Source organism: Xiphophorus couchianus, chromosome 5 (assembly GCF_001444195.1).
Source record: "Xiphophorus couchianus chromosome 5, X_couchianus-1.0, whole genome shotgun sequence".
Taxonomy (NCBI): domain Eukaryota; kingdom Metazoa; phylum Chordata; class Actinopteri; order Cyprinodontiformes; family Poeciliidae; genus Xiphophorus; species Xiphophorus couchianus.
In genome coordinates this window covers 29,837,455-29,855,860 of record NC_040232.1, presented here as the reverse complement: position 1 = coordinate 29,855,860, position 18,406 = coordinate 29,837,455, and the positions used below count along the sequence as shown (strand labels likewise).

The following is an 18,406-nucleotide window of genomic DNA, read 5'->3' as shown; positions in this document are numbered from 1 at the left end:
GTCATGTTCATGACGGTGTTGTGTCATGTTCATGACGGTGTTAGGTCATGTTCATGACGGTGTTATGTCATGTTCATGACGGTGTTGTGTCATGTTTATGACGGTGTTATGTCATGTTCATGACGGTGTTATGTCATGTTCATGACGGTGTCAAGTCATGTTCATGACGGTGTTATGTCATGTTTATGACGGCGTTAGGTCATGTTCTTGACGGTGTTAGGTCATTTTCATGACGGTGTTATGTCATGTTCTTGACGGTGTTAGGTCATTTTCATGACGGTGTTATGTCATGTTTATGACGGTGTTAGGTCATGTTCATGACGGTGTTAGGTCATGTTCATGACGGTGTTATGTCATGTTTATGACGGTGTTAGGTCATGTTTATGACAGTGTTGTGTCATGTTTATGACGGTGTTAGGTCATGTTCATGACGGTGTTATGTCATGTTCATGACGGTGTTAGGTCATGTTCATGACGGTGTTAGGTCATGTTCATGACGGTGTTATGTCATGTTTATGACGGTGTTAGGTCATGTTTATGACAGTGTTGTGTCATGTTTATGACGGTGTTAGGTCATGTTCATGACGGTGTTATGTCATGTTTATGACGGTGTTAGGTCATGTTCATGACGGTGTTATGTCATGTTTATGACAGTGTTGTGTCATGTTTATGACGGTGTTAGGTCATGTTCATGACGGTGTTATGTCATGTTCATGACGATGTTATGTCATGTTTATGACGGCGTTAGGTCATGTTCTTGACGGTGTTAGGTCATTTTCATGACGGTGTTATGTCATGTTCTTGACGGTGTTAGGTCATGTTCTTGACGGTGTTAGGTCATTTTCATGACGGTGTTATGTCATGTTTATGACGGTGTTGTGTCATGTTTATGACGGTGTTAGGTCATGTTCATGACGGTGTTATGTCATGTGCATGACGGTGTTAGGTCATGTTTATGACAGTGTTGTGTCACGTTTATGATGGTGTTATGTCATGTTTATGACGGTGTTATGTCATGTTCATGACGGTGTCATGACAGTCTTATTCACAACCCGTCAAACAAAGTGTTACCTAAAGTTTTTAGAATGTGCTCTTGCATTATTATTTTCCCATTACCGCTATATTCCATGAAAAGTGTCTCAAAACAACAATATTATCGTTTATCGCAATAAGTTCTGGAACAATTTATCGTCCAGAGAAATGTGTTATCGTGACGAGCCTGTGCTGAGCCATGACTTCCTTTTACCTGCATTTATTTTCCAGCTGATCAAGCACCACCAGGCCTGCAGGAGCCATTATGTGCTTTTCCTAATCTTTTATTAGCTCTACATCACCTGTGAGTACAGAGTAACATAACACCTTCCTTTCTCTGATATTTGTGGGTATTTATTCCTGAAGGGAAGTCGTTCAGATAGAAAAGCACATTTCTGACCTCCACTTCCTGCTGCGGTTCAAATCCCTGTGGGAACTCTGAGCGTCAGCAGCGAAGTCCTGAGCGTCATTACAGCAGCGTAATCTCTAAATCCGTCCACCTACAGTGAACTATTGTTCTGCTCCAGGTTTCTGCTGGGTCTGCCTCTCTGGACACAGAAAGCGACCAGCCATTACGACCTGGATTGTGTCGGGGCATTTCCAAAGAAAGCACAGAGAAGAATGCGGATGAACGGGTTACCGCCTGATATTTAAATATTAACCCCAGCTTGTAAAACATGTAACGCATCATGAGAAGGCAAGGAGTGTTGGAGGAAGAGGAATGGCTATGCAATATTTGCTACATTTTTTATTAAAATCTGTATTTTAAGCAAATATTTTTTTTCTACAGAATTAACACACTTTTCCATATTCAGCTTCTCAAAGTTCTCGAGTTGTTTATGTTTATAAAAACATTTTGAAAGTATAAAATACTCAACTAAAACAAGAATTTGATGCAGGAGATGTATTATACCAGATGGGATGGAAGGAAGGAAAGAAATGATGGTAGGACACAAGGGAGGAAATAAAGTAAAGAAGGAAGAACAGAAGGATACAAGTTAGAGTGCAAAGAAGAAAGGAAGAAAGGAAAGAGGATGGAGAGGGGAAGGAAGGACACGATGTGCTAAGTAACAAAGTAGGAAAATAAAAACATTCTTTTATTTTCTTAATTTAATTTTCTCCGTTGACCCAGACTGTCTAGGAACGTGGTATTAAGCACTTAACTCAACAGATATTTTGGACTGAAGATTTCATAGTTGTGGTATTTTATAAGCGCTGCCAGTCTGACACAAAGACAGAGTTATGTGTTCAGTCTGACCAAAGCCAGAACAACAGCATGGCCTCAGGCTTCAAATAAAAGAGGGATGAAACAACAAAGAAGTCTCTTCCAACCATTCCTCTCCTCATTTCCCTTCAACAGGCCATCCAGGTCTGTGAAAGTTTAACTGCAACACAAACCCAAATTAAAGGGCAACAAAGAAACACGAGTTAAGAAGCTCGGCCGCTCGCTGTGGGGTGAGACGTTCGCTGCCGGGCTGATGGAGAAAGATGCGTTTGAGTCAAACGGAGATAAAGACACAGATGAAACAATGTCCACAAAGGTCAGATAGAGAGCAGTGTGTGTGTGTGTGTGTGTGTGTGTGTGTGTGTGTGTGTGTGTGTGTGTGTGTGTGTGTGTGTTTGCTGTGGGAGACTGGGTCGGTTCGGGAAGGGAGGGACCGCCCTGTGGGTTAGTGTCAAATTTTCTCATCTGAAACTAAGGGCGTCAGCGCAGAACAAAGGCAGCGCTAACTGACACCAGACAGGACAAAGGAGCGGAGCGGCGGTGTGTTAACGCGCGTGTGCACCCCTTCCACACAAAACATTTCTATCTGCAAAAAGTTGCTACTGAACAAACAGACGGGAAAAACGTCTGGAAGAAGCGGCTGACAAATAGTCCTGTTTCTGAAAAGTGCTTTGCAGTATTCATGTTTACTGCAGCATCACTTTTCAGATTCATCAAGTGTTGTGTGAAAAACTAAACACAAAAATATTGAATGAAAGCTTTTTAAAAATAAAGCTACTGTTTTTCATAAAACTTATTTAAAATGGTCACTAAAATCAAAATGTGAGTTTCCTTTTTCAAGTTCTTCTTTCCCACATTTATTTAAGTTTATAAACTGTGTTTACGTTAACATCTGTATTCACGTGTGTGTCATTAAATGCTTGTAAATGTTGAATCAACCAAACACAAGCCAGCATGTGTTTGAGTCAAACTGAGATAAAAACAGATGAAACAATATTCACAAAGGTCAAATAAAGATTTAGGCACGTAGACGAAGTCCAAACTGAGAAACGAAACGAGGAAGAGGGCAGAATTGCACAATATCAGCATATTTATCATTTCAACATCAGTTTCCACAATATTAATATCAAAAAGAACTGTCCCAGAAACATTAGCTAATGAATATTACTCGATTCACAACTGAAAGCAGGCTGGCTTTAACACTGTAGATTTTAGCAAGCATTTCTTTTCTATCAATTTTGCTTCAATAATCAAATTGATTGAATATTGACTGTAGTTGTATGCAAGCAATAAAAAAACATGTTGTAGACTACTGTGTGTGAAAGATTTAAAGAGATACAAACTGTAAATAAACACTTTACTGTCACATCTATCCCAATATGGCCGCCATGTAAACATATTGGATTTGGAGTGAGGAAACTCCCAAGTTTTCCAACTTTAATTCTCACTGAAGAGAATTTTCCAGTTTATTTTTCCAATGCCTGGAAAATCTGACTTCCAAGTAAATATAGCTTTCAAACAACATGTAGTGTCGATACGTAGGAATGTTTTGTCTCTTTCAGTTCGATTTTTATGCCTTTCTGAGGAAAATAGCCCAGTTGAATTATCGTTTCCCTGAGGATGGTAGTACTTGGAAACTTCTTTGGTATTCAGTGAGGTGGCATTGACAATCAATGCCAACAGGAAGCAGAGGAATAAAGAGGCCAGATTCCAGACGACCGAGTCCCAGAAACAAAAACAAATATTAGTGAGACCTTTCCCAGATGAACCTATTATATTAGAACTTCTTCTATTTAAACTTTACTGCCAAACTTTTTTTTTTTTAAATGACCATCTTTCATTATTGACTATTGTATGATACTTTGCAGAAGTTCTCACACCCAGTGAATTCTTAACATTTTTTAGGTTACAATAATCAAACCTTGATTTATTTTATTGGGCTTTTATAAGACGGACCAACACAGAGCGTATCACAATCCATCTCCACTCTGAGCTCCAAGATGGGGATGACTGTGAGGTAATGATACAATACAAAGCAAACAGAATCTGACGTTGAGTTTGGTGCACAAAATCTTCCTTGTAATTAAAGCACAGAATGTATTTAGAAAGAATAAACGAGAAGTTCAGACAAGTCCAGGGAATTACCCCATACTTAAATTACCTCCTCATGTGAATGTCGGGATTTGGTAGCCACGCCCCTTTGGTTCCACAATCCCGACCTCAAGGTGTGAAAGCACACACACAATCCCCAATCACATGAGATCGACTCATATGATCGAAAGAGGCTGACGGCTTGAAAACAGGTGAGTTAGAAGAAAATAAAAGTGGGAGGCATGAAGAGCAGCCACTGTAAGAAAGCTAGAAATGATAAGTGAAAACAGAAAGTGCTGTGTGTGTGTGTGTCTGTATGTCAAACCAATTCCCTTTACCCCACCCCGTCCCAACCCCTGGAATAACAGAGGAATTTGGCTCCCATTTGCGCACACACACACACACACACACAAAGAAGGAAAAGCAGATGTGAACTAAAACCACTGCATACCAGCTTGAATCTGAGTGTCATGACAAATCCCCACCCCCCCAACAGGAAAACGAGACTTCACCTCAGCTTCCCTCCGATCTGCATCACTGTTTCCTCATTTAAACAATCATTTTTTTAAAACCACTCTGCGCCGGCACGCTGCACCCTCTGCTTCCTCTGCTGAGCTGCAGCTCTTCCCTCAATGAAAATTACATCGTTCTATTCAAGTCATGCTTGTTTTGTAATATTTCTGTTCAGAGATTGGATGAGGCTCTAAGCCGAATTTGAGTTTCAATTAGAGCAATGCCCCATCAGCAGCTGCAGCATGATTAACCTCTCTTTTAAATGATTAGCTAAGCTACATAGCTAAACCAGTGAGCTCACGTTGGATGCTTTGAACTGACTGCATTGCAAAGTGTGTTTACATAAGTAATTTGTTTTTACTGGTTCTGATTAAGTCATTTGATTGATCGGTTGCATCCAATTTTCAATAATACAGTCAGCTGCTGGTGTGATTTTGAAACTGGATGCAACTTTAGGGAGACAATAACTTGGCCAAATAAATAAATCTGCACCCATGCAGTCCGTCTACATTTAAATGAGGTGCTATGCATGCATGCAGGGAAAAGCGTGGGAAAGGTCATATAAGTGAATCATGAAACAGGTTTTTATTTTTGAAATACTGGAGCTGTTTGTTTTCTGCAAATTTGGCAGAAAAAAGGAACCAGCAAAAATGCTGACTTCACAAAAAACCACCAAAAAAAAAAAAAAACCCATATGGTTTCAAATGCTTAGACAGAACTCAAATAAATGAACTTTCTAAAGATCTGTTTGTATTGCTTGACTTTGTTGAAGAGCACTGAGGAATTAGAGGCCCAGAGGCGGGACAGAAGTCAAAGGCAACTTTATCGTAATACTTTTATCATCCGATACATGTTTAATTTCTGTCTTTCTTTTCACGGCGGACACATTTTCTCCCCGATAAAGCTGATACAATGTAGATATCGGAAAGATATCTGCTGAGTAACAAAAGCAACACACACAAACAAAAGAAAAAAGGCATCCGGCAAACCAACATGAAAATGTCCCACCAGCATTCTGATTTGATCAAATCGGTCAGAAAGATTAGGACAGCCTGGCAACGCTTTGCGTCTCGAAATGTTTACTGCTTTCTGTTTTGTGAATCAGGTGCCAGAGAAACTCCAAGGAAGGTGAAGTCCCTCCCCTGTGTGCTGATGGGTCTCTGTGTGAAAGCTGTGTGAGGTTCCCACCTTGAAGCTGCTCAGCTCTTGCTTGGTGAAGCCATTGCTGTGGATGATTTTCATCTGTTTGACCAAAGTGCTTTTCCCACTCTCTGCTGCTCCTGCAAGGAGAGTAAACGCGAGTTTTTTTTTACTTCCATATTTCAATCGGACACCCGGGGATTATCTAAGCGCCTCCCGGGTAAAAGTTGATCTTGACAGTCGGTCTCACCCAGAATGAGGATTTTAACCACATTCATCTCCCGCTTTGCGCATTCGTACAGGTCTCTGTCTATCTTGGCGCTGTTTATCTTCGCCCTCTTCTCGTCCTCTGTGTCTTCGGTCCCGAGGCACAGTCCCATCCTGAGCGATCATCTCCTCTCCGACCCAAACAGGCAGAGAGGAAACCTAGAAAACTCCGAGCTCGAAAAAATAAAAAATAATAATAATAACTAGAAAAACTTCCCAGAGAAGTCAAACAACTCTGATTAAAGTTTTTTAAAAAAGGAAAATTTCAGGCCATCTTGCATGCTTTTCAAACTCCTGCTGGCAATTGATCGCCAAGCCTTCAGGCAAAACTGTTTTCACGCATGGCTCCGAGCGCTTTCTCCGCCTCTCAGCGCCAGATTTACTCTGCGGTAAAAAAACAAAAAACAGACCCAGAGCCGAGCTGCAGGTCAGCCTCCTGATCTGCCCAACACAGGAAAACGAGCCCAAATTCTCCCACGGCAGCCCGCTGCCCAGATGGAAACCTCTTGGACCTCCCTGGGGAAGTGACGTGGGCTCCGTGGGTCTCACCTGAAGACTCAGCTCCAGCTCCGAACTTCGGCTTCCGCCGAGACGAATTCGCTGCAGACGTGATGATGTGGTAATGAAAAATCCATATGACGGGTTTCTACTCTAAAAACCAAATATGTTCAAGGGTTTAGTGCTCAACCACTTTTACAGTCATCTCCGGAATGACCTCATCAGCGTCTCGCATGACTGAAAGAAAAACCAACATAATCTGCAGTTACCTTATCTGCTGCCGATCCTGGTTTCACTCTGTCTTATTCCCACGCATGTTTCACTTTAGGTCTGAGTTTGGCTTTGCTCATCGCCTTGGGTGTGTTCATTTGTCCTCTGTGTAATGACATATAAAGCTCACACCGTAAGGATCCAACACTGGATTTGAATCTAGTATAGATCTGGATCGTGAAAGGGTTAATTCATCCTTTCTTTCCTTGAGTTATATTTGAATGAGTTTAGTATTCATTAGTATTCTGAGGAGCTCATAAACCAGCCCAAATTCTCACTCCTCCACCCTGTGTGACTGTTGCGATGAGGGGTGTGAGTTTGCCTTTTTAAAATTTTTTAATTTTTACCAAAATATACCTTACATGCATGTGGAAATGTAATGGAACCCCCCATATTTAACCTTTGCCTATCAGTTGCTTTATGTTGCTTAAGTATTGAACATTATACACATTAACAAAGTATGTCAGCCTTAAGAGATGCGCCAGATGTTTCACTTTTCTAATATTTTTTTAGCAGTTTCTTGGGGCATCACGTGGTCTTGCGTACCTGGACTTCCACGCCTCGGAGGATTAAACACAACATTTCCCACCCACTGTAGAATATGAGACACCTATTGTTTGTAAGTGGCCTTATAAACCTTTACGGATTGATTTGCATCAGCAGCAATGGCCACTGTTGATGGCCATTGCTTCTTCAGGTTGTGTTATGCTCCTCACCAGAGCATTCCTTGGAAGAGAGGAACAAGCTTGTTATCAAATACCAAAATGATGCGATACCTGATGGCACAGGGTATCTGATGAAGACATTCCTCAGGCAGAAAAATGCTATCAAAGCTCACGTTTATCCAAAACCGCTCTGTGTTGTGTGAAACTAAAGTGTTATGAATAGAAGCCATTTAGAAAGAAAGTGGAAAGAAAGAAAACTATTCCTAGAAACTGTGCAGTTGAATGAATAAACATTGATTGAGATCTTTCTGTTTTTTTTGCAAAAGCACAGTGAAAAAATGCATAAAGGGTATCATTGTCTACACATAAAATTGATTTTGGTTACTCTCCGCTCATATCTCTTAAATGTCAACAACAACAAAAAACGACATTTAAAAAACCCTAACAGTATAAAACGGATAAACAGAAAGGTTCTAAACTGATTCTAACATGTGAACATATGGATTCCTTAATTTGCATTTATTATCAGGTCAGGGGAGTTGTTAAAGTGTAGCTCAGACAGGTGTCCCTGCTCGGCTGACAAAACAAAACCAACCAGTCAGAGAGGAGGTCAACATTTGTAGAGGAAATAAAACACCAAAAGGTCTGAAAGCTCACAGAAAACAACCAAACAGGCCAACTGGACAAAAACACCCAGAACCCCGAGACACGAAGAGAGACCTTAATGAACGTGCATTGACCTCCTGTTGGCATAGTTACTTTACAACAAACCCAAATGTGTTTGTTTGTTTATGGTAGAGTTTATTCATGCGCGGAATTTTTATTTGTGGTATCAAAGTAAAAGAGGCTGAACAGATGTATGCACGCTTGTCCAATTTAGATTTGCAAAAATGAAAAACTAGAAAAATATGTATTTTTTTTCTTCCAGTTTACAATTGTGTGCTAATTTGCACTGAGATTTGTGCAAATTAGCACAAATCTCAGTCACAATGGTGACACACATTAAGTCATGAATGTTGACCTTATTTGTTCATTTACTATCTAAACTTTAAATAAAGAACAAAAAGGGCCACTCAGTAAAGGTAAACTAATTTTCATTTTGGGCCTTGTAAAGATTAGAAATGTCCTCCAAGGGCCAGTAGTGGCAGAACGTATTGATCATAAACTATTAAAACATGAATAAATCTCTGCATTCGAAAGTTAAATAATATTGAACATCTTTTCACACTGATATAATTAGATAAAATCTACTTTGATTTGACTGATAAAATAACATTTCAGGCCAAAACTGCTATCTTCTATTAACGTGTCCCTCTACAGTCTGGAGGGCCATATGAAAAGATTTGGCGGGCTGCATTTGGCCCCCGGGCCTCGACTTTGACACACATAACGTATAACAGAAACAAACTTGGTGTGACAACAGATCACCTGTCCTGGGGTCACAGCTCGACCAAAAAAAATCCCTGCAGCAGAACTTTCTTACACGTTGCACAACTTTCTGAATTCATTTCCTCAAACGCGTCACTCAAAATATGGCGTCGACTGCGACGCTCGCGCGGCCTTTTCTTTTGGTAGCGACGCTTACATTTCTCGGCCAGAACTGCGACTCAAGGGGTGAATAAATGCTTTGAAAGAAATAACAAATGAATATTCAAAACGTGACATTACTAAATGTGATTTAGTGCCACTTTGGAAGATGATGGCGGATACTGTGAAGCCATGCTGGCGTTGGTTGTGCGAGTGCTGCGGCTGAGTTAGCTTCAGTTGTTTCGGAGCGACTGTGGCCTAATTTCTCCGCCTCAGCGAACCAGGACTATGTGTTGATCACACAAACGTCCACCTGCGTGGATCAACACGTGACGCTTTTCACAGATTACCCATTTTATTTCACAAAGTGAAATATACACGCACAAAAAAGTTGTTACTGAAAAGCTGCGAAAAGCGCCAACATTTAAAACAAACAAACAAACAAAAAAACAACCAGGTAAGTTTATATCTCACCACGTTTAGACCATTTTGTTTTCAAGGATCACATTAACAGAACTCCGTTAAAAGAAAACAGAGGAGGTCTGGAAATGAAAATCTTTCCTTTCCTTGGATTGTCTCATAAAAAAAGAAGAAAATATGTTATTTATTTAAATCAAACAGCTGCAGAGACAGAAGTGGTTGAAACTAACAGCCCTTACAATAATTTATAGCTTCAGGATCGAGGCACTACGTTCCTCTCACACACTCGCGTCCTCTCTTCTGTCTGCACTCGCTCACACTGACACACATTCATTCACACTTGGTGCAAATTCAGGTGGTTAAAATCCACAGATAAAAATCGACACACTATTTCACAAGTTATTATACAAAGCTACGATGGGTTTTTTTTTTTAATACAGTGAGGACAAAAACAAAACTATAGCAAGAAATTAACGGTGACACTTTACAGCACATTAAACATTACTGATGCTAAAACGCCTTTGCTTAAAAGACTGATATTAACAATTCATAAGTTATGAATAAAATCCCGAACTCAACATTCTATCACATGTAGTGTGTGACTCAAATGGGGAAAAACTAAACCTAGCAAGTAAAGTTTTCTTTGGCGGAAATGAAGGAGTAAAGATTTTTTCTTTAAAAACTGAGACCGTAAAGAGGATCTGAAACAGGCTGGCCCTGCCGGATCATCCTTCTTAAAGCTGAGTTGTACCTGGATGCATAAAACAGATTAAAAACTGTCCAGGAGCATTAATGTGCCACAGCTTCATCCTGCTGCGCCTCCTGCTCCTGGTGTTCTCTCCTCTTCATCGCTTCGAACACCTCCATCTCCTTAGCCTCCTTTTTCTGGTTCCTGGCTTCATACTGCAGCCTGGAAGTCCAACAGATATTTAAACATAAATTAAATAAACACATTAAACTGTGCTGTGTCGCTCTGGCATTGCTGTTTGTGCGGTGTGTCACCTGTTTGCGATGATCCTCTGCACGATGTCATCAGTGGTGAGACTGTTCCCGCTGTCGATGGTCCTGAATATCCCCCTCCTCCTCGGCTCCTAAAGGACGAACACATAACTTACTGCATTAATGCAACCAAGACCAAATGCAGAAATGTATTAAAATATCACTGCAGAAACTGGGTCTCCTGGCGCCATCTTGCGTTAAAAAATAACAATGTAATAAATTATGTAATGTAGTGATTACAACTCCTAGGTGCTGCACAGATTTTGTGTGGCAGTAATTTTTAGACATCGTTTTTTTTGTTGTTGTTGTTGTACTCACAGCGTATGGGTCGACCCCGTCCTTGTCTGGAAACACCTCGGTTTTGCCGTGACAAACCAAATCCACCTAGAAAGTAACAGAAATGCAGGAATACAGCAACAAATGTAGCAACCCTAGTTTATCTAAAACAGTGAAAGATCAGCATGATGTCATGTCAAACAGCAAAAAAGGTGTTTAAATAATGTTGTTTACCACATTTTTATATGTTACAGTCTTATTTCAAAATGGTTCATTTCATCCTTCAAAACTATAAATACCCTATGATGAGTTTTTTGCATATATATATATGTATATATGTCTTATAGATAAACTACTAAGACATAACATGTGCATAAGTATTCACATTTTAGGATGCTTCCTAACATTTTGAAGCTCATAGTTTCTATGAACAGATTTTTAATTGCAAGCCCAGTTGTAGTTACTCTCTTTCTGTCGACAGTTTGCCAGGCAAGTTGAAATTTAGATGGAGAACGCTACTTGATCAAAAACGTGGCTGTCCAAGGGAAGCTGGACAGCCACGTTTACTGTCTGTTACTTATATTTGTCTGCATTATGTCAATGTACAATACTTTAATCACTTATGATAATGACTCTACTTTGCTAAAAATTGAATATTCTGAAAGTTGTTCTTGTTTAGCATGGATAAGTTGCTTGGATTTCCATAATTTCCACTGGGGAAACATGTCTTTAAATAAAAATTGTGAAGAAACAGTTTGCCTGTTAGAGGTTCCACTATATGAAAATTATCATCAATAATACAGTCAGACAGAGAAATAAAGTATCTTAGTTTCAACAAAGCGCTATTAGCTGAAAATCTGACGCAGTAAATTACGGTTGTTGGTGTTTTTACACTTTCTTCTTTCATTGGGGAGCAATTTGCAGCCATCTTTCAGCCAGGCTGCTATTGTTCTCTTTAGCTGAACAGATAAAAGTAGGTAATAATTAATCCATTAAGAGAAAGTGAGGAACGCACCTTGAAATGATCCAGCAGGTCCTTGCCCACTGCATAAGGAGCGCCAATCACCACCTCTGACACATACTACACACACACGCACACACACAGAGAAACAATTAGGGAAAAACAAAATCTTCTGATACTTTTTTCTTCTTTAAACGAGTCTAAACCACAAAGCAAAGCTAAAACTTTTTGCTTCCTTAAATGTTAGAAAATTTTGAAGTCTCTCAAAAGGCCTTCATCAGAACTGATAGAGTACAGACACTGATTGTGTAACATTGATATAACTGACACCAACACACACACACACGCCATGCACACCGGTAACAAGGACTCATTGTTCTTGGCTGATGGCTAACTAGAAGGAATGAAGGGCACAGAGCCCGGTTCAGGCCGCGGTGCTGCGAACAGGAAGAGCAGAAAAGAAGCCCACCACTCTGAGCATCAAGCATTGTGTGTGTGTGTGTCTGTTTGAGTGGGAACTCACCCGACAGGCGAGGACGCTCAGAGTCCTCTCATGGATGTTCATGATCGGGTAGTTCTTCCTCTTGTAGCGGTTCACTTCCTGAAGATGGTGGAAGGACTCAGTGAGTTCTTTTACATTCATATCAACTAGATGTTTACTTTTGATGGCAGCAGAGGTTAAAAAGTTAAACTGTCTCCCAATCCTGGACAGCAGACGACGAGTTTCCAAGTCCCAACATGTTAGCTGTGCTTTTAACTGATCTTCTCAGTGCAAAAAGAAGTAATTGGAGATTAGTGAGAAATTCTGCACACCTGATCAAAGTGCAGACCTACGATAACGTAGGCCTTCTCTGCCTGCTTGTAAACCATTTCCAGGAAGTCAACATGGCCGATATCTGGAGAAGGTCAGAGGTCAAGGCAGAAACATTTCTACACAGCAGCCAGGAGGGAGCTCATAAAACAACACAACCTCTTCCAATTTGCTGCTGTTTTGTTAGATTTTCGTTATTTACTGCAGCAGATTCACAAAGCAAATAGCATTAAACACATGAAGACGCCAAGACCAGCAGATGGGACCAATTTGCACCTAGTTTTGAGTCGCTCTCTTTACATGTGAATCAGACTGGAATAAAAACATGTTTTACTTTTTATCTGAATGCACGGGATTGCTTCAGACTTGCATTTCTAAATCAATAAGCGATGCTGCAGATGCTAAAAGACATAACACATTTACAGTTTCTATAGCTGCAAATCACAAAAAATACATAAACAAAGCCAGAAGGTATGCCATTACACATGCAAAATACCTCATTTGTATGTGAGCAAACTGCCTCAGAGCAGAGTTATGCTGTACGGTTAGCAGACTTGTTCCAGGACCAGCTGTGCTGATGTATGCTGTTACAGAATTAGACAAATACTAACATTTAAGCACATTTCACAGCTGCAAATACCTCCATAAATTTACACGTCAGAGTTTTCTCATGTGGTAAAGGATACGGAAAAGATCAAAAGCTCCCGCCACATAAATGATGGTGTCTCCAGGCTGCGGCTCCTTCCCTGAGGCAAACTGGATGATCTTCTGAGATGTTTGCAGGAACTGAGACACCCCCGTCCACGGACTGTGGAGTGTAGCACCCTGAAAAGGCAACGGCAGGACTTAACAGAGACTCTCTGCTGTCGCAGCGATGACAGAGCAAAAGCTGCATGTAATTTCTTGTCTTTCAAGACAGAAGCCATTTATTTACCTTTCCAAAGTTGTCAGTGTGCTGCTGGTAATCTGTATTTTCCTGCAGGGAGAAGCACGCCAGATCACAGTCAAGATAAGCAACCGTGGGCGACACGCTGAACACAGGAGTGTAAACCTACCATGTTGCTGTGGTGGGCTTTGGTCATTAGCAGCATTCGTCCCACCAGGTCGGTGGTGGAGACGCCCTGAGTGCGTTTACATTCTCTGTAGCGCCCGGCACGCTTAACCTCTGCGTACGTGTCCTTACCGTCAACTGTTAGCGTGATGTCATCTGACAGAAAGAAAGCAGTCATCCATTAACTTTAATGTATTTTATTGGGATACTATGTGATGAGGTTGAGTATAACTGTGAAGTACAAGGAAAAAATACGCAGGTTTCCAAATTTTCAGCAGAACAAATCTGAAAAGTGTGGGGTGCACTTGCACATAGGCCAAAAAGTTGTGTTTTGGTCTCATTTGATAGAAGCACCTTCACCTACATGTTTGTTTGCAGAGTCCGCTTCACAGCCTGACTTGTGGAGAACTGGAAAAGGGACCCATTCTTTAATAAAAGGCCAGATTTGTTGACCACATCACTGGTTGTGTGAAGTGAAGATGTCTGTGAATACCTCAAACCTTTGCGAGATAAAAACCTACATAGAATGTGAGACCGAATAGTTCTGTCACAGCAAAATGTAAGACCTGTGATTCATGTATTTAAGGCCAACTTACATTTGCTTTAAGACATTAAAAAGCCTTTATTTTAGATAAATTACCTTGAGACCTTTTAAGTAGAAACGTCGTTCACACTAAGTGTTATTTTGTGTTGATTTATCACAACTAATCCAATTAAAACAAAGTGGAGTGTTTTTGTCAAAACGTGACAAAATGCGTGTTAAAACAAAGGCTGCCTCACCTCCATGCACACAGAAGTCACAGTTGTATTCGTCCAAAGTCTCCAGAGTGGTGACATAAGGTGCTCCCTCAACTATCTCATCCACCCACTTGATGGCGCGGACCATCTTGTAGCGCTCTTCCTGAGTGAAAACTGGGGGACCTTTGTGTTTGGAAATCTCCGCTTTGAAAAGAAATTCTTGGAGTCAGATGCTTATTACTGGCGTGTGTGCAAGTCATACACACGTTCCCTAAACATTAACCGCAGCTTTGCATGAAACATAATGATATGTCAAGAAATGTAATGATATGTCAAGTCTTTATTAATAAAAACATTTAGACGTGGAGGAGGAAATTCATCTCATACACGTTTGTCTCACCATCTGTGTGGACCCCAACTATGAGGTAATCTCCCATTGATTTAGCCTGCCGCAGCTGGTTGGAGTGACCATAGTGCACCATGTCGTAGCTGTGGAAACAAGACATCAAGAGTTTTAAAAACAATAGCTTGAAGAGGGCACTGCTCCAGGTCAAAAGAGATAAAACAACAACCACCCAGAGGGAGGCTGCAGCAACAGCACCCCCTGCCGTCAGGCTTTCTTCTCTTAAAAGCAACTATTATCTTTTAAATGTCCTATAAGCAAAGACGTTCAGGGCCAACTAAACAATCCTTTTGGGTTGAATATTCACTATTGGGGTCCATGTTTGTGGCTTTCCAAACTTATCCGAGTTAATTTCACAACAGACTGTTGCTGGTGGGTTATAGTGATAAAGGTTACTGGGACTAAGGTAATGGCCACAGGCATCCTGCCGGCCACCAATGAGCAATGTTTATTTGACTTCAGTCACTTAGTAACTAAGGCAATCGATGCTTTGCTATGCTAAACCAGAGACTTGACTCAAACATAAAAAGTAAATATGAGGAGAAGCGGCTGCTTTTATTCATACAATTAATAAATAACTAATTTGGACACTTTTGATTAGTAGTGAATTAAAACTATTTTACAGCTCTGTAAGATTACAGCTAAACCTTTTATTTACTGAAGTAAAAGTAGATACCAGCAGTGCATTAAGGCCAGAGATTACCAGAAACATCCAGGTGTTTAGATCCATTCGACCAATCCGATCATTTTTGTTGTGAATCATGACCAGTGGTGTTGTGGATAAAATAATTCTGTGTCCTTCCTGTGTCTCTTTTATCTGCTCACACGCACACTGCTGCTGCGTACATAACCATAACACATAAGACTGGCGACAGTCACACATGAACAAAATGAAACTGATAACCAATACCCTTTGGTCCAGAATGAGGAGAAGATAAAAGCAGAACTCGCTCTACAACTTGGTTGCACCTCTAAGCTGAGCTAAGTGTGGCCCAAAGTTGCGACGACAATGAATGTCACTCTGTATCTGTTCCATTTGGAGGATTTTGTAACATTTGATCATTTTTGGCATCAAATTCTGTTTTAAACTTTACAAAACTCATTATTTCAGGGTAAAACTCAAAGGAGTTTCATGGTAGGGACCCTTAACCAGTGAACTTGGTTGTTGCACAGAAAAGGTGCAATGCAACAATGGTCATATTCTGTTATGTAAGAGTTGACTTGCTCAGACAGCAGTCAGAACCAAAATAAATGACAAAAGTTAAAATAAAGTGTTGTCTGAAGTTAACAATTAAGCATGTGAATATGTTTGCTTTTGGGAAAGGGTTTGTGTTTAGTCAGAGGCTTCTTCAGAGTCACTGTAATACTGACTGCTAACAATACACCAGTAATACAATAGCACTACATTTTAGAAGTGACCAGGAAACCCCAAACCGCCCCAACTCAAAGGAATATTTATTGAAAATAAAACAAATCAGTTTAAAGTAAAAAAGGTTCAGTTCTGAAGCAGAAGCTGTCAGAAGGTGTATTTGATTATATTACTCATCAAAATGTAATGCTTGTTTCTGGTTATGTCAAATGTTGAGTGTACGGTGTTTTTCATGACTGTATTTTTGTGTTCAAAGTGCTTCATGATATAAAATACCTTGTTGCTGAAATGTGCTAAACTCGATTCATAACTTTTTTGTTCCAAGCACAGGACCAAAACAGATACATGATTCTGCAACATGAATCAGTTTTCTGAGCAGCAGCAGCAGCAACCAAATCATGCAGAAATCCTAATCTAATAACACCAACAAGAGCTTAAGGTTCCACCAAATAACTTCCATCTGACAGCTTATAAATGCACTTAAGTGTGTGAGTTTAAGTCTCTATTTATGCCAGTAAATTGTGTTGAGAAAAAAACAAAATAATGTTTCTCCTTGAGCCACTCTTAGCAGTACTTACTGTGCAGGTTAATTAGGATATAACTACATGTTATGTTACACTACTTTATGGACCAGCTATCAAACACCTGTTTGCTGGTGGATTGCCTGTGAAATAGTTTACCTAGAACAAACACGCAATACGATATCAATTAAAGGCACAGGAGGATTGTGAGATTATATCTAACCCCTGGGCATAAGACGTTTTGGAGAGAGCTACTACATTAACATAATTTATTACATTTAATTTAGATATTTACATATATAAAATATTCCCATGACCAAATGACAAGCAATATGCAAAATAAATAGAAAGGCTATCACTATAAATCGGTTATACTCCTGTCATCAACTGCTAAGTAGCATGCTAACAGTAGCATGCTAGTCAGCCGACTTGTTTCCTGCTGGGGTTTTTCCACAAGGACAGCTTTAAACCAGACACGCGTACCAATACCAGTAATACCAGTATAAATGCGACTCACCATCCATCGCACCACAACCGGACCACCCTCTTCCTTTTCTCCGGGCTACACGCGGAGGCACCCGGCTTACTGCAACCGGCTTCCCCGCTCTGATCCTTGGCAGCGTGGTGTCCGTTTTTGATCATTTCTACGAGTTTACAGAGATACGTTTAATGTTTTAGAGCTGCTTTGTGTTTTTAAAAAAAGTTACTACAATCTGTGCTGAAAGAACTAAACAACAAAAGTCTTCAACGGGTCAACCCCGCTTCTGGTGATGGGACAGAATGTCACTGAACGGCGGCCAACGCCTCCGATTGCGTCACAGCGATCGGCTGGTCTCGCGATGACGTAGTGGTTGCATAATTAATCCAAAAAGGGATTTAAAGAAACAGAACCCGAATTTAAACCAAAAACAGTTGACTTCAGTTTAGATACATATACGCATTTGTACATTTTTATTAAATGTAAAAACTCCTAAAGTTGTAATTTCACGCAAATTACCAAGTCCAAGTTATAATTTATGCTTAACCTCAGGTCTTTTTTTTAAAACCACGTCTGTAAAATGAAAACTACGGAAGCCAATGTATATACTGTATGTAATGTAATAACTCTAATAAAAAAAGTGTTGTAATTTTGGTAATGCCACCTTATAACTCTGCTCCAATATATAATTTATTTTATTAACAGAGGCAGACTTGAATTCAGTCCATACAAAATATTATGCTGCTTTCCTTCCTTAACTCAACTGATCCTCAACTAATCATATCAAAAATAGCCTGGCGACCTGTCCAGGGTGTACCCCGCAGCTGGAGACAGGCACCAGCACCCCTCCTGACCCCACTAGGGTATACAGAAAAGGGATGAATGGATATCAAAAATGAAAATTTTAGCAATCAAGAAACATAATTAAAAATTATGTTTCAAAATTCTTGCAAATAAATGTGCTTGATAGCAATAGGTAGTACACAGTACAATGCATCTTCAAATCCCTAAAGAAAAAAAAGCAATTAAACCTTTAAAAGAAACACTGGGTATGTACTTTAGATATTTGTACAACCCTATTACTATGTACTGATACCCACAAGAACATTCTGTTCATTTAGCATAAGCCAGGTTTATATTTGGGGAGAAAA

General features: G+C 40.1%; 2 protein-coding genes across 2 annotated transcripts in view; both read right to left on the bottom strand.

The window, feature by feature from the left end:
* The window catches only part of gnav1 (guanine nucleotide binding protein (G protein) alpha v1), a 51,399-nt gene extending 44,222 nt beyond the window's left edge, over positions 1-7,177 (bottom strand). The window contains exons 1-3 of the mRNA XM_028017704.1: positions 7,036-7,177; positions 6,252-6,919; positions 6,050-6,141 (exon numbers count right to left, since the gene is read on the bottom strand). Of these exons, the coding sequence (XP_027873505.1) occupies positions 6,050-6,141; positions 6,252-6,381 (222 nt within the window). The 5' untranslated portion in view covers positions 6,382-6,919; positions 7,036-7,177. The remainder of the gene's footprint in view (positions 1-6,049; positions 6,142-6,251; positions 6,920-7,035) is intronic.
* Positions 7,178-9,564: 2,387 nt separating this feature from the next.
* On the bottom strand, positions 9,565-17,587 carry pcyt2 (phosphate cytidylyltransferase 2, ethanolamine). Its single transcript, XM_028017358.1, has 12 exons — positions 17,295-17,587; positions 14,885-14,973; positions 14,527-14,688; positions 13,751-13,902; positions 13,630-13,671; positions 13,382-13,520; positions 12,698-12,780; positions 12,408-12,485; positions 11,939-12,004; positions 10,966-11,031; positions 10,651-10,739; positions 9,565-10,558 (listed from the first exon to the last, which is right to left on the bottom strand). The coding sequence occupies exons 1-12, from the start codon at positions 17,417-17,419 to the stop codon at positions 10,438-10,440; spliced, it is 1,212 nt and encodes a 403-aa protein (XP_027873159.1). The 5' UTR covers positions 17,420-17,587; the 3' UTR covers positions 9,565-10,437.
* Positions 17,588-18,406: the final 819 nt, after the last annotated feature.